The sequence below is a fragment of the Phycodurus eques genome, chromosome 10, assembly GCF_024500275.1.
Source record: "Phycodurus eques isolate BA_2022a chromosome 10, UOR_Pequ_1.1, whole genome shotgun sequence".
Taxonomy (NCBI): domain Eukaryota; kingdom Metazoa; phylum Chordata; class Actinopteri; order Syngnathiformes; family Syngnathidae; genus Phycodurus; species Phycodurus eques.
The window spans coordinates 18,573,713-18,589,561 of record NC_084534.1 but is presented as its reverse complement, the minus strand read 5'-3'; the positions used below and the strand labels follow the sequence as shown (position 1 = coordinate 18,589,561).

At 40.8% G+C, this 15,849-nt stretch overlaps 2 protein-coding genes across 9 annotated transcripts; both read left to right on the top strand.

Annotated features, from left to right (window-relative positions):
* The first annotated feature begins 1,556 nt into the window (after positions 1–1,556).
* Positions 1,557–8,187, top strand: emp3a (epithelial membrane protein 3a (MAM blood group)). Of its 7 annotated transcripts, none has more exons than XM_061688939.1 (8): positions 1,659–3,524; positions 3,623–3,705; positions 4,004–4,124; positions 4,203–4,268; positions 5,091–5,179; positions 5,972–6,074; positions 6,165–6,305; positions 6,948–8,187. In XM_061688939.1, exons 5-8 carry the CDS (start codon positions 5,102–5,104, stop codon positions 7,121–7,123), a joined length of 498 nt encoding a protein of 165 aa, XP_061544923.1. In that variant the 5' UTR covers positions 1,659–3,524; positions 3,623–3,705; positions 4,004–4,124; positions 4,203–4,268; positions 5,091–5,101; the 3' UTR covers positions 7,124–8,187. The 7 variants fall into 7 exon arrangements, with proteins under 7 accessions (XP_061544921.1, XP_061544927.1, XP_061544926.1 ...); XM_061688938.1 differs by having other exon boundaries at positions 3,623–3,732; XM_061688942.1 differs by lacking the exons at positions 1,659–3,524; positions 3,623–3,705 and adding an exon at positions 1,574–1,648.
* A 584-nt stretch (positions 8,188–8,771) lies between these two features.
* fam83e (family with sequence similarity 83 member E) lies at positions 8,772–15,676 on the top strand. Of its 2 annotated transcripts, XM_061688127.1 has the most exons (9): positions 8,772–8,885; positions 8,960–9,622; positions 9,709–9,855; positions 11,187–11,311; positions 11,380–11,811; positions 12,265–12,321; positions 12,472–12,709; positions 13,952–14,176; positions 14,261–15,676. In XM_061688127.1, exons 2-9 carry the CDS (start codon positions 9,164–9,166, stop codon positions 14,435–14,437), a joined length of 1,860 nt encoding a protein of 619 aa, XP_061544111.1. In that variant the 5' UTR covers positions 8,772–8,885; positions 8,960–9,163; the 3' UTR covers positions 14,438–15,676. The 2 variants fall into 2 exon arrangements, with proteins under 2 accessions (XP_061544111.1, XP_061544110.1); XM_061688126.1 differs by having other exon boundaries at positions 8,772–9,622.
* Positions 15,677–15,849: the final 173 nt, after the last annotated feature.

The following is a 15,849-nucleotide window of genomic DNA, read 5'->3' as shown; positions in this document are numbered from 1 at the left end:
TTTTTCCTATCACAATGACATTCTTTAATGTGTGCATCAGCTGTCACGGGGTGAGTAGTTATACTTCATCCGTCCATCCATTGTCTTTACCGCTCATCCTCACTAGGGTCGCGGGCTGCTGGAGCCTAGCCTAGCTATCTTCGAGCGGGAAGTGGGGTACACCCTGAACCGGTCGCCAGCCAATCATAGGGCACATAAAGACAAACAACCATTCACACTCACATTCACACCTACGGGCAATTTAGAGTCTTCAATCAACCTACCACACGTGTTTTTGGGATGTGGGAGGAAACCGGAGTGCCCGGAGAAAACCCGCGCAGTCACGGGGAGAACATGCAAACTCCACACAGGCGGGGACGGGATTTGAACCCCAGTCCTCAGAACTGTGAGGCAGATGTGCTAAGCAGTCGTCCACCGTGCCGGCTAGTTTTACTTCATTTTAGTTTAAATATAGGACATTTTTATCATCATAAAAATTTGTAAAATAAATGGTGAACTAAAGTCAACTCCATCAGCTCTCGAAGTGCATGTAGTTTTACTTTAATATCAGTAAAACAAAATAAAGTAACATTGTTATAACGAATCAAATAAGCTCACTTCAAATCAAGGGGGAGTAGTTTTAATTTTACAGTAAAAAATAAAATGGTAAAATAAAGCCAGCTCTGTCAGTGGTTAATCGGTGAGTAAAAATTACAAATATAGTTGAGTATTGTCGTAAAACACAACATATGTATACTTTATAGAGTATATTTTTATGGCTCTGCAGTGGCTGAGACGCGCTCGCTTAAAACCCAGAAATGCAGTGTTGCCGTTCAGCTGAGCTGAGTTGAGTGGGCGGGTAACAGCCACGAAGTGGTCAAGTATAATATATGAATATACTGTAATTACCAAAACTACGCCACTCTGTCGGTGATTTCAAATCCTGTCGTTTGCAAGCAGCTTTCAACGGACAAACCGCATAGATGTCAACCTTAAACCGTGTCGCAGACTCATTTTGACCTATGTTATGCATAAAACAGTAGAAATAAATGGATTCTGATGGGAGGGGAGCTTTAAAATAAATACCCCCCACCCAGAAAAAATATTGAAAAAATTGTGAAATGGAACAAAAGAGAGCCAAAATAATGAAAATCTAAGAATGTATTTTTTAAGAAGTAAAATGTGAGTAATTTTACTGTATTTTAGTTTCTATGACTGTGATGAAATTGACTGTAGATTAGTGTGCATGCATTTGTGCGCGCATGTGTTATGTCTTGGGTGGGCTGACACTTCCTGCACACTGGCCATCCAAAGTGGGCCGCCGCCGCCGCGGAGCACTTTGAACTTCCTGCTTTCATTCACCTCCCTGTGGACTCGTGCCAAGCTGTCATGGAAGACTTGATTTCTCCTCAGTACAAACCGCATTAATACTTCTTTAAAAGGGGGATGGTGCAAATTGGGCCCATCCAGGGGAATTTGATGTTGCTCCAGACCACAGTTATGAGGGGGAGGGCCAGAAGGAGGCAAGGAAGGGGAGGTGAAGCTTAGAGGAAATGGGTGGAGAGGACTCCTCCTATGCCTCTACACATTCCAATTCTCCTTGAAAAGAGCACAGAAGGAGGATAACATCACCTCTCGGGACAAAACTCCAAAGCATCGAGGCAAAGTGGTAAGAGTGCATGATGCAGAAATGATACTTTTCTCTTCTTTAGGCATGAAAACTCAGGAAATGCTTTTGTTTTACATTCAGAACAACTATGTGCTTGCACTATCTGGACCTCTTTTGTGAACTTGATGCACTGTATAGTAGAACGTAAGCGAACGCAAGCTGCTGCCTGTGGTGATGAGATCAGAGAGGACGAGACTGTCGAGAACAATTTTGCCCACACTGTCTCAGTCCATTCATTGAAATATAAATAATAAAAGTATGGGTCAATATCACTACGAAATGCCTTTGGTGTCCTCATCAGAATCTTTCAGTCACCATGGAAATGTAGCAGATTAATGAAATGCTGAGGTTGAAATATAAGGGGCTGAACCTTTGCATACATAACAGTACAATGATAAATCTTTAAAATGAATGCCTTTCATTTTACATCATTTATTTTCATTGGATGTACATGATGGCCTGACCCACTCGCTGCTAAACTAACAACAGTGTGTGTAATAAGTAGTTAGATGATGCAAACTAATATATTTAGCTTTTTACATAGTTTTACTGTCCACAAGTTCTATGATAAAACAAGTCATGTAGCACATGTGAATTCTATTTTGAAAATCAAATTGAACATTTTGCCTGTGTCACTGAAATTGCTGTCCACCCTGTCATTATGGGGTAACTTCCCCTTTAAGAAACCTGCCGATGTTTTCAGTGACATCACGACCAATATTTTTTATTTCCTCAATGGATGCTGAAACTGTTGCTAGTTTTAGGATAAACATTTACTTGTCTTTTGTCATTTTTATCATATTACGTGTAGTTGGATGGTGTCAAGCTTAACATGTCCACTCTGTCTTCGTGAAAGATCATCCATCCATCCATTTTCTGAGCCGCTTCTCCTCACGAGGGTCGCGGGCGTGCTGGAGCCTATCCCAGCTGTCGTCGGGCAGGAGGCGGGGTACACCCTGAACTGGTTGCCAGCCAATCGCAGGGCACATACAAACAAACAACCATTCGCACTCACATGCACACCTACGGGCAATTTTAGAGTCTCCAATTAATGCATGTTTTTGGGATGTGGGAGGAAACCGGAGTGCCCGGAGAAAACCCACGCAGGCACGGGGGAGAACATGCAAACTCCACACAGGCGGGGACGGGGATTGAACCCCGCACCTCAGAACTGTGAGGCTGACGCTCTAACCAGTCGTCCACCGTGCCGCCTAGTGAAAGATCAATTAATATAAAAACTTTTCAGAAATTGGAAATATAAAGTATTTGACAGTACACAGATGGTATCCTGTTGCTAAGTACAGGTCCATCATGTGCTTAGAAAATGCTAACATTAGCCAAAAATGTAAAGCGTCATTGTCCACCCTGTCAGCCAGCTAACTTGGTTTGTTTGCATCTGCTTGCAGTTTATTATTATTGTTATTTTAAAGTGTTGGAGCTTGACCAACATGCATTTCTAACAGGTTAACTTTACTTCATGAATTTGAAGTTCAAATGAAAATCGAAACATTTTCTGGGGAAATCTGGAAGTCTCAAAGGCACCTTATGGCAATATTGACTCATGCCAAGTCCAAATCTAACATGACAAAAATCCAGTTCTTGGATGAATCATTCTTATGAACGGTGCTCAAATAAAGTGTAAAGACAACATTAAATGCATGTTTTAGAAGAATGCTGATTTAACTTTTTTAAAGGCAGGAAGGAATTGCAACAAAATCAAGACTCAAAATCTTAACTTCCCATTTTGACCACAGGCGATCTTAGAATAATAGCACTTTCCAAACATCCAATGCGGGCATGTTGCATGCAGGGATTGCGTTGTTATGTGTGCCACTGAGAACTAGAGTGGGCTAACAAAATGTTTGTCATTTTGCAGGTGAGTGATTTAAAGTTTTCTGGCGACAATGAAATTTGGGGGGGGATTTATATCATGAATAATACAGAAAATATTTCTTCTGGATGGTTGTTTTACAGAAATTGGGGTTTTGCTCAGATTTTGGCATTTTGACAAATAATCATTTTGATGAGATGTCACGACACTTTTATCTTCAACTAAGGTACTGTCATCATTTTCAGTTTCAGAGGTAGGATCCTGGTCAGTATCATCTATGTTGACTCAAAGAAAATAAACAAATTTGGGTTAGAAAAAAAATGTTTAGTGGTGTAAGTACAAACATCCGTCAAATCTATGAACATTTCATGAAATATGATAAATAATATTTACGGAATACTTATATACGTGTAACATGCAGATGCACTGGCACGCAAGCTAAAGCACTACTAACTACACTCTGAGTCTCCTATCAGTCTCCAAACCTCACTTTCTGAGATGTTACATTTTTGTCATTTTTGCAGGAGAGTGATTGAAAGTTTTCCAGCTGCAATAAAATCTAAGGAATTCATATCTTGGTGATTCATATGGCGATGATTACTTCTTCTGGATACTTGGTTTTACAAAAGTGGTGGTTGTGTACATGTATGTGTGTGTGTGTATATATATATATATATATATATATATTCATTTGGCCAATTACAATGATTTTTTTTTTTATAGGTTGGATCCCGGTCAGTATCATCTAGGTTGACCCAAAGAAAAGAAACAAAATATTAGATTTAAAAGGTGTAGTGTAATCGTGGTCTAACTCCAAACATCTATCAAATCGATCAGCATGTCATGAAAGATGATAAATGATATTTACTTTATATTAACATCCAAATGCATGGGCACTCAAGCTAAAGCACTACTACTGAAACTCTCTGCGTCCTCTCTCTATCTCTGAACGTCACTTTGCGGGATGTGAAGCCTGGTTGAAGGGTCAGGGCCCAGTGTAGCAGTGGAATCAGGATGAATTGGGAAAAGTGCTGAGTGCAGTGATGGACTGCCCCCGATATGTCAAAATCGAAACTCAACCTTGATTTTGACCAGTATTCGCCTAAACGATATGCCTTTTCTGTATTAATTTCTCCACTTAACTAAAACAATGTCAAAACTGGAGTTTGCCCACTCTAGTTCTCAGTAGGTCAAATAGCAATAAGTCAGAAAAAGCGCGTCACATGAGTTTCTTTCTCTGGCGACAACTTGTCTCTATCACAGTTCCTCTTTGGAATAAAGGGACTTTTGGAAAGGTTTTTGTGGGGAAAAGAACTATAACACAATCTCGTTGCTTGTGCTCAAGTGAAAAGAAGTTATGAGCATGCGCGTTGTGATGTCATGGAGACAATAGTGCAAGATGAGAGGATTAGGGGGAAGCATGTTCATGATTGCGCTAATAGATAAAAGATGTTCAGGGGAGGGCGTCACGAGAGGCCCTTTTTGAGAGTCTGCCCCTCATCTTGGAGGTACTTTATGAGGAAGTTGAGCTGTGATTCATAACCGGGCCCACTTGCGACACTTCCTTAAGGAACCACCCAATAATAAGATATATTCACGGTTTTATTATAGCAACCTCAGCCATGGTGTACCTGCTCATATCCTTGACCGTGCTGCATCTGCTCACCCTGTCCATGCTCCTCGTGGCTACCCTAGAGAAGGTGAGTGGCACGTTTGTCCAGGAGATGACACTCTCAAGCCATATACAATGCAAGGGGTCCGCCACAGAAAATTATGTAAAATCAAATCATCTTTTCCACCTCTCTAAAAGCTGTTTGTTGCTCTTTAAAGTAACATGTTAACAATCTTCATCCAGCCATCCATTTTCCGTACAGTTTCTCCCTTCATTAGGGTTGCAGGCATGTTGGAGCCTATCTCAGCTGACTCTGGCCGAGAGGCCGGGTGCACCCTGAACCAATCGCAGCTTAACTGTCATTCAAGTGTAAACATGTGTTAACCACTGCTAAATACAACTAAGTAAAAACAAAATCAAGTAAAATTACTCACCAGGATCCAACTGTCAACCTTTGAGGCAAGGTTTTGAGTGACATTTTAAGATTCTTAACTTCCCATAAAAGTGTAAAAAATAAACATTCCTGATTGATATTAAGGTGTAAAATTGAGTTAATCACATTATAATAAAACAAAATGAAGTAAAACTACTCACCAGCTTCAAACTGTTGCCATGGTACAACCTTTAGTAACTGTTATAAGTAACATTTTAACATTCTTACCAACTCACTCGGCTCCAAAGAGTTAACAGCTGCTTAATAAAACTAAAATAAAGAAAAACGACTCACCAAACTTTAACTGTCAACTGTAAAGTAGAGGAAATATTTTATGCCAGCCTGCGTTCTTTGTGTCTCCCAGGTTTTCATTCTGGGTCCAGTGTTTTTCGGCCTTTAGATGTGCTCGAGATAGAAACTTTATTTTGTGTGTGTGTGTGTGTGTAGTCCTGGTGGGTATGGGACAATTCGGAAATCAGCGACCTGTGGTATAACTGTTTCCACGACAACGCCACTGATACGTGGCTGTGCGCCGCCACCAATGAGAGCGGTAAATGATCCCTTGCATTTCTGCACAACTCTATCTGTATTGTCCTCAGAGCTTCAGGTTTCAAAGCGTTTCGTTCTTCATGAATTCCAGACTGGTTGCAGTCGGTGCAGGCCCTCATGGTGCTGTCCGTGGTCTTCTCGTCGATCTCCCTGCTCGTGTTTGTGGCTCAGCTCTTCACCATGTCTAAAGGAGGTCTCTTCTACTTGACTGGACTCTGTCAGGCCTTTGCAGGTTGCTTATTATTATTGACTGAATGTTCATGTTCTTCATACTAAGTGTAAATAGATAGTTTTTTATTATTATTATTTCTTGCGAGTATATCTTAAATTAATTAAATGTTAGATTTTTTTAATTTGGGTTTTCTTTACCGCTGTGAATTGGACAATTTGCTTGTTTATTAATTTAATTAACAGTTTAATTAATGAAATTTAATTTGTATTTTTTTTGTGTTTTCCTCTTCTTATTATATTTTTTACCTGGAGGAGTAAATAGACATTGTTTAGTTTTACAATTTAGTAGTGTTCATTTTATTTTTCTGGGAAGAATATTTTATAGTGTGGTGGAAATAATTTGCCTGACCGTATAAAAAAAAAAATCCTTTAACCTGAATGTGTATTTAATTTTACCTTATTACCCTGGGACAAAGAGTCCATAGTGTGGTGGAAATTATTTACCAAACAGTATTTAAAATGTGTCTTTTACCCTGGAATTATACTGATTTTATTTGCTTGAGTGAATTAATTTAATTATATTGTTGTTTAATTTATTGTTTTTGCTAGGATTTATTAACCGAAGTTAATTTAAATTTTCTATCATATCTTTTTTTTTTTTTTTTTTTTTTTTTCACGACAACTTTTTCTGTGGCTCTTGCAGGCTTCACCGACTTCGCAGCGTGCCTCATCTTCACCTTCCACAGAAAGGAGATCGTGAACGGCTCCAGAGATCTAGGCAAAGGTCGCTTCGGTTATTGCTTCATCCTTGCGTGGCTGTGCGTCCCCCTCCTGCTTATCAGCGCCGTCCTGTATGGACACCTGAGAAAGAAAGAGTGAAACATGCTACTTTAACGTTGTGGAAATCAAAAGGACTGAAAGGGCCATGTTGTCGTTTCCTGTAAAAATGTGTGAATTTAAGAACATATCAACAAAAGGGCAAGCAGGGTGCACATGAACAAAAAACACCAGTATATGAATCAATTGCTGTATCTTGCATTGAATGATTTGTCTAGCTTACTGCAGAGTGGGTTTGCTTAACTGAATTGAAAAAAAAAATACTTGACCCCTTAAAAGTTTCAAGAATCAAATATTGTGATTTTTTTTTCCCCCTAGTGTACCAGTATAAATGACTATTAAGGCCACATTGGAAAGAAAAAAAAAAAGAGTAAAAGGTACACTATGAGAATGCTATGGGAATAAAGTTATAGTCTCATGGGGTAAAATATATATATATATATATATATATATACATATATATATATATATATGTAGATATATATGTAGATATACTGTATGTATATATATATATATATATATTTATATATGTATATATATATATATATATATATATATATAATGTGTGTGTGTGTGTATATATACTGTGTGTATATATTTATATATATATAAATTTCTACTTATTTTTTCTAATCACTTTTCTCTATCCTGCGATAGTGTAATTTTTTCATGAAAAGAATTATTGTATTATCATGAATGTCTTTTTTTTAAAAGCTTGATTTGAAAAAAAATTACTTTATTCCCCAAAATACTATTTTGTTTATCTCAAAAATGTTTCTCAATGAATTAAAAAAATATATTTAAAAGAAATGCATAAATACAAATACGCAATAATATGATGACTTCATCCTCATTTATTTTCTTTCCAGTGTGCTCCTAATACTGTTTTGTATAACAGCCTAGTGAGCATGGTGACAGTAACACTATGACAGTAAAGTCATAATTTCCTTTTTTTCCCCCAATTCACTCATTAAAATTGCATTTTTACCTTGTAAATTAGAATTTTTTCCCCCAAGAAATAACAAAATTCTCATAGCTTTACTCGTAATCTTATAATTTATTTTCTTTTCAGTATGGCCTTAAAAGGCCAAGGATCATTCAGCCAATCACCGTTTTTTTTTTTTTTTTTTTTTTTTTTTACTTCCAGTATGCTCATGTTTCCTTACAACTCACCAGACTTTTCACAGTCAATGTATTGACATGTAAGATCAATCAAAGTTCAAAGTAAGACTTGGGTGAGTTTGCTGATGTCAGCTGAATAGACAGACAGAGATGTTTGTATATATTGCTTAAGGGTGCGTCTGCCTTTTGTTGGTCACATGTTGCGAAATGCAATCTGTCAACAACATTTTCTCTGGCACAGCAGCATGAATTCAGAAATGGACGGAATTGCCTAAAAAGTATCAAGAAAAGGGCACTGCAAAACAAATAGGAAGTGTGCAGTTCGTCTGGATTGACAAAGCTGCCAGTCAGGCTAAACCAGTCCAAAAAGACACGTTAAGTAAAAGGATATTTCTTTAACAAAGGCAATTTCGTAATATTTGTCTCTCAGTCAGACACACACACACATCATGCAGACTTTTAAAATGCATATGCATTAAAGTGTTCCTGGGTGAAAGTGAGCGCAGTAATATGACAGCGTGGCTGAGCGCAAACGGCAAAGATACAGTATCTGTCAACGGCACAGAATTTGTGGAATCCGATTACCACGTTGCCCACAAGGAGTGGAAGGCTGACTGAGATGACAGGCAGGGGTGGGAACGATTCAAGCGAGAACTACAGAGTCACACAAGCTCCACTGACGGTGAGTTTAGCAAGACGACAATGATGGAAAAATGCACCGACTGCACGATTCTCTACGATGGCTTTCTGTTTAAGGTCAACATGAGCTGTGGAAGAAGGCTGCATACAAACAGGACACACACAGTGTCATCTTGAGGGACTTACCCTCAGAAGTAATCATCGGATGTCTTTCCTGTCTGCCATTTGGTCCTCAAGATCAGCACCTGATTGGACCGATGGGTGGCATGAGACGGGGTCAATAGTTGAATGAATTAGCATTTTATCACAGAGGCCGCAGCCATGGCGGGGTCTCAGGAGGCAAATCTGGATGAGAATATGGTGTTCCTGCCAGTAAAGCCATCTTCCCCGGAGTTCCTCTACTCTGAGCTGGAGCGCCAGTCAGTGGAGAAACTCCTGTGCGAAGGTCCCAAAGCCTTCTACAAGTCCGTCGGTGCAGGGCTCTTCAGCTCCTTCCTGTCTCCAGATGAGGTGGGCGAGATAACCAGCTGGGTTCAGGACTTTCATTTTACACCCCTGCAAAAAGAGGAGAATGGAGGGAAAGCCAACCTGGATGCAGCGGACTTAACATCCTCCTACTTCCCTTCCTACTCGGATGTGCCGGCTCCGGGTTTGGACCTGGGCTGGCCAGAAGTGCCTTGGGTACGCATGGAAAACGTTGCAGTCTACACAAATCCCCCCTCCGACGGAGAACCTTCCATCAGAGAGGTCATCCGAAGGCATCTGCAAAAGGCCAGCCAAGTATGCATACTTTACATGGACTCAAATTCTTATCGTTTAGATGGGTTTGAGCTGTTTCCAAAGCTATATCTCGTTTTATGGTACAGGTACTTGCTATTGTGACTGACCGTCTGACAGACAGCACTATAATTGGGGATTTACATGATGCAGCCTCCAGGGGTGTCCCGGTTTACATCATCCTCAACCAAAGAACCGTTGAGGAGAAGTACACACTCCACAGGCTGGGACATGTGGTGAGTCAGGCTTCAAACATTGCATTCGCTCAAACAGATTATACCCTAGACCTGCTAGAAGTGGTCCAAACCCCAAAAGATTTCAAACTTGACGTACAGCATTGTGCGCTTAAGGTATGGCACCACATTGCATGCCTTAGTAATCACGATAATGCCAGTGAAGCATTGCAGTTCAACTGGTTGCACAGCATTCAGTGCCATCGTCTTGTTTCTGTTGCAGAATCACTAGATGTTGCTCTTAAAAGAGGGCAAAAAGACACTACAATAATTGGAACGATAACAACATCATGTTTGATTGACTGTATAAAAATGGAATAACAAATATGATATTTTGAGATTGGATTTTCATCAAAATTGTCAGGGAGTTTGTACAACCAATGGTCATCCCTTGACTTGTAATTAAATTGATTGTATGGTCTTATTGTTAATTCTGTCATAAAGTAGTCTGATGACATATTTGCTGATTAGCTAGTTTTAACAACTTGTTGTAAATTTAGAGGGTTCAGTGTGTCCTGGGCTGCATGTTCCCATGCTTCCTCGCATGCATTCAAGGACTAGACAGATCAGAGTCTTACATTCCTAAGGTTTCAAGACACCAGTATGTATGTGCCCATGTATCCATACAGGGTTTCATGTTACCAGGACCTATTTTCCTGGGTTTGTATGGTTCAATGTCTCTAGAACCCAATTTTCTTGCGCTCAAATGTTCCCAATGTCTCATATGACACTGAAAACATGGGTCTATAGGTACACCGAATATTGTGTTGGACCCTGGTCTGTCTGGGTCTTAAATGCATCCTTAGAACCCTGGGAACATGTGAAGGACACATAAATTCCTGGGAATTATGTCACTGGGAATTATGTCACTGGGCATTACAGGTCCCCCCATATTGCCAGGGCCCATTAATACTCATATTCTCAGAGATGTCAAGGACCCTGTTTTCTTATGATCTAATGTTCCCAAAGTTTCATATTCTATGAGTTCCCTGCTGCCAAGCCTCCAAATTCAAAGGGTCTTATGTTCCCAAGATTCAATTTTCTTTGGGTCCTGTGATTCCAGGGTTTCATTTTCCTCGGGTCCTACGGCCCTATAGTCACAGGAAGCTTGAGTCTATCTCAGCAGACTATGGGCAAAAGGCAGACCACATCATAGCTTGGTCACCAGTTAATCACAGGGTACATCCAGATACAGGCAACCATTCACACTCACTTACCCACCTACAGTCACTAAGCAGAAATGAATCTCATGTTGGCTGCAGGAAAGTGAACCGTGTGTACCACTACATTATAGCCACCTGTTCTTAATAAGATGTTTCACCTTGAATTGGCAGAATATTCAGGTTCGTCTTCTTGGAGGCAAAAGCTTTTGTTCGAGGACGGGAAAGATGATGATTGGGGAGTTGAAAGACAAATTTATTCTGGTGGATTTGGAGACAGTAATTCATGGCAGCTGCAGGTAAACATTCATATAAAATAGATCTCTCATTATAACTGCTGATGACAGGTTGTCTTCATCCTCTACAGTCTCACATGGACTGATGCTCATTTACACCGGCAACTCATTACTGTTGTCAGTGGCTCGGCTGTTGACAGCTTCGACAAAGAGTTCCGGATCCTATTTGCCGCGTCCGCCCCGGTTCCTAACTTGTGGGATTACTCTGTTTCCCACATGGAAATGCCTAAGCAACAAAAAGACTTCACCGACCCTAGCCCCCCAAGACACTTCCACATGAAACACGAGATCCTCAACCCCCCTCCTTCGCCACCGATGGACACACACCTGGACTGGGAAGCCATGGGCGTCATCCCCAGAGGGAGCCTACCGGATAGTCCTTTTGAAGAAGAGCAAACTGTGGCAAAGGAAACAGCCCTGCAGACTGATATGCAGTTTGATAAAATGACACCCGTTCCAGATAATTTTACTCAGAATGGATACGAGCCTGTGACCACGGCAAGGTACGAATACCGTAGATGAGATGCTGATGTGGTTTTGGACACTAACCTCAACATATACAGTAGAGTGCAAAAAGTCTTGGGTCACCATTACCTTTGACTTTTTTTTCACTGTAGTCATTTTCCCAAACAGTAAATTGTACATTTATTGGATTACTCAACAAATCATGTTAAACCGAACCCTAACCCCAACTCTAGCCCCAAACCTAACCCCAACACTAGCCCAAAACCTAACCTTAACCCAATCTCAAACCGAATTGCTAACCTTAACCCTTGCCCAAACCCAGGGGTCACCAACATGGTGCCAACAGGCACCAGGAAGCCCCCAAGGACCGTATGACTAACCTGCGGGCCTCTTATAAAAAAATAAAAAGAAAATGTCTTACTATTGATGAGACATTGTGATCTCCTCGGATTGTTGTAGATGTGATGATCTTTTTTTTTTGTATCTAACAGGGTATGGGACAGCTCTCCGGTGACAAACAATATGCTGGACAATGCAAACATTTTTAAGTAAGCTTTATGAAAGACACATTAGAAACCTTTTACATAAAAATGTGCTTTCCTTCTAAAACATTGATGTAAAAAGACAACAAAATCTTGCACCTAAACTGCAGGGAAAGACAACAGCATATCAAATAATATTATTCCTTTCTTTGCCAGTTGGGCCGACTGTCAGACAGAACAAGCAGCATCCCGGCAGTTCTACAAAGAGAAGAGAAACAACGCGGACGACAGAACGTCAGCATGGCGCGACAACAGAGAAGGCGACTTGAGGCAAAACATTTTTTTATTTTCCTCGATGAGGGAAAAGCGATGTGCAAACCTGGATTCCAGTGAGAGAGAGGAGATCGACGTGGACAACATCAGCTCCAGCATAGAGAACAAAGCCGCCTCGAGAGTAAGCCACTACTGTACTTATGAAGTAGGGTTTTCCAAACTGTGTGTCGGCACCCAAAATGGGTCTCAAGTCGATTGTCAATCAGGCGTGCAATTTATTGGTGAAGGTTTTTTTTTTTCATCACATTTCACAGTATATAGTATGTCAATGTTACTGCAATAGATAAGAGTTAAGCAGGGCAACTCTTGGAGCTGCGTACATTCATTCATTCATTCATTTTCCATACCGCTTATCCTCACTAGGGTCACGGGCGTACTGGAGTCTATCCCAGCTATCTGGGATAGGCGAGAGGCAGGGTACACCCTGAACTGGTCGTCAGCCAATCGCAGGGCACATATAAACAAACAATCATTCGCACTCACATTCACACCTACAGACAATTTAGAGTCTTCAGTTAACCTACCATGCATCTTTTTGAGATGTGGGAGGAAACCGAAGTGCCCGGAGAAAACACACACAGGCATGGGGAGAACATGCAAAGTCCACACAGGCGAGGCCGGATTCGAACCCAGGTCCTCAGAACTGTGAAGCAGATGTGCTAACCAGTCGTTGCCGCCGTATTCATTATTTTTCTTCACAAAAATTAGTCACGTTTTTGGGGAGCTCAACATGCCCGAAAACACATAAATATTTGCATTTTTATGAGTTCCGAATTCAAAATTCACCGAATAGAAAGGAAAATGTGAAAAAATTTGAAAGAATTAGCCCCTGACATCAAGTAACCATAGAAATTCAATACGGAGTTGGCCATTTTGGTTTTAGAAAAAGATTTTGGGCAAATTTCAGTTCGACAAACTCCTACTCGGGATTTCAACCAAATGAGCCCCAATCGGAAGCTGGTATACTCGGCAGGTGGGTGACACTAAATTCCCAAGCTTTTTTAAATATGCCATCTAAAGTGGGTGGAGCATGATGTCAAATTTGCTGATCAAGTCAAGGATTCGCCATGAAAAGGGGATGCAGGGAATTCCTTTCATGAACATTGTTATTCATGACTTACAGTCAAAACACACCTTATTACTGTGAACTCACTAACATGAAACAATGGAGCTCTTTGCCTTTGTCTATTGTCCATTCAAGGCCACCATACTTGAAGGGCCTCAGGGGCTTGGCAAATAATCTCTAGTGAACTAGTTTATGCTCTTGACAACCACAAGTTTGATACTGCACCACTGACTTCCTTCATAAAAGTACCTCTTCAGGTTAAAATCTGAAGATTCATTTAGATGTTTCTGCTTGAAGAAGCCATTAATCTTGAGGGTGCCCCAGTCGGAGAGCTTCAACTCACTGAGCGACCTCATGAAGAGGTTGACGTCTCAGGCGAACAAGGGGGAACTGTACAGGAGAGGCTCCAGGACCAACATGCCCGAGACGTCCCAGTCCATGACGGACCTCCGCGCAGATGCGCCCAGCGCAGACCGAACTCCAGATGAGAGAAGACTCTCAGTACCGAGGCCCAATGCCAACGTAAGCGCTTGCTGCTGCATTTTATTGCATTGCTTATCATGCAACCTTATGTCAATACATACTTTTTTTTTTTTTTATGTGCAGTGTTATGACCCGGACCAAATGACACCGGGCTTGATACTGATGAAGAGGAGGAACAATGTGATCAAGTCAGCCCTACAAAGAATTCCAAAGGCCTTTCAGCCCAGAGAGCGACCTCGCAGCTTTGGTCTGGATATGAACTGGAAGCCTCTAAGGGAAAGAAAGTGGGAAGAAGAATGAGCTGCCGCACAGAATAACAAGGTTCTGTGTCTTGAAGGAAACTGGAAAACCTCTGTTACCTCTGTAGTATTAAACACACAACCAAGAAAAAAGGCTGACTTAAATCCTTATTTTAAATCTTGTGATGATTTACAGCAGCGCGGTAGACTAGTGATTAGCATGTCTCCCTCACACTTGTGAGGTTTGGGCTTTGAATCTCAGCTTCGGCCTTCCTGTTTGGAGTTTTCATATTCTCCCCGTGTTTGCGTGGGTTTTCACCTCGCAGTCTGGCCTCCTCCCACATTCCAAAAACATGGATGTTAGGTTAATTGAAGACTATAAATTGTCCACTGCTGTGAATGTGAGTGGGAATGGTTGTTATATGTTCCCCACGATTGGCTGGCAACCAGTTCAGGATGTACCCAGTTTCTCCCACCCAAAGTCAGCTGGGCTAGGCGCCAGCTCCCCTGTGACCCTACTGAGGACATGTGCTTTATTTTTTTCTTTTATTACTGTAAAAGGTAAAATATTATGATTCTGTTTTTTATGTGTCCAACTATATTTTAACTGTGTGACGTTTGTGAGTCCTATTTGTGTAAAGTGCTACAGGCCTATAAATAAAATGTATTTACTTCCTATAGAAAATGGATCGATTGATATAGTTTATGGTAGCACGGTGTTATTGTGATTGGTGCATGAGCCTCACAGTCGAGAGGTTCAAACCTCAGTTGTGGCTTACTCCCACATTCCAAAAACATAGTTTCACTAAAGACTTAACATTTTCCATAGGTGTGAATGTGAGTGCAAATTATTGTTGGTCTAAATGCGTTGTATGCAATTGGCAGTCCAGAGTATACACGGCTTCTCTTGCCCAAAAGTCGGCAGGGATAGGGTTCAGTTCAGTGCTATAGAAAATGGATGGATGGAAGGGGGAAAATATTTATTATACCTAATATACCTGTGAGGGTGACAGGTTAACCACTCCTACACCGTGCTGCCTACATTGAAAATGTTTCTAATAATGTACACTTCATGCATCCTACAAATGACCGGGAGTGAACCGCAGTCTGAGCCCGCCACACGCGACAGAGTTGAAAATCCTGTCCGACACGAGGCTGAGCTATGCCGTTTAAGATTGGTCATTATAATCTTTCCCTTACATACAGCACCAGAAACCATAGATGTGTTAAATTCCTCATTTGCGTTCACATTTTGTATCACCTTTTTTCCATTCATTTACGTAATTTTCAGCATTTTTTGGGGGTGGCATAGCATATATAAACATTTTATGTATAAATGTGATTTTATATTATTTATTGTTTCCATGTACGTCACTTTTCCCGATTAATAACCTCACTTCTTTTTCCTTGAGTTGCCATTAAAAGAAATATCAACAAACCAGTCGTTCCCCTGTGATACAGTAGGTGGCGCTA

Bases quoted from the DNA above. Each gene is read 5' to 3' on its own strand.
- emp3a (XM_061688937.1), top strand. From the start codon at position 5,102: ATGGTGTACCTGCTCATATCCTTGACCGTGCTGCATCTGCTCACCCTG. The intron at 6,075-6,164 runs GTAAATGATCCC...CATGAATTCCAG, and splicing joins CGCCGCCACCAATGAGAGCG to ACTGGTTGCAGTCGGTGCAG. The intron at 6,306-6,947 runs GTTGCTTATTAT...TGGCTCTTGCAG, and splicing joins ACTCTGTCAGGCCTTTGCAG to GCTTCACCGACTTCGCAGCG.
- fam83e (XM_061688127.1), top strand. From the start codon at position 9,164: ATGGCGGGGTCTCAGGAGGCAAATCTGGATGAGAATATGGTGTTCCTG. The intron at 9,856-11,186 runs GTGAGTCAGGCT...TTGAATTGGCAG, and splicing joins TCCACAGGCTGGGACATGTG to AATATTCAGGTTCGTCTTCT. The intron at 14,177-14,260 runs GTAAGCGCTTGC...TTTTATGTGCAG, and splicing joins TACCGAGGCCCAATGCCAAC to TGTTATGACCCGGACCAAAT.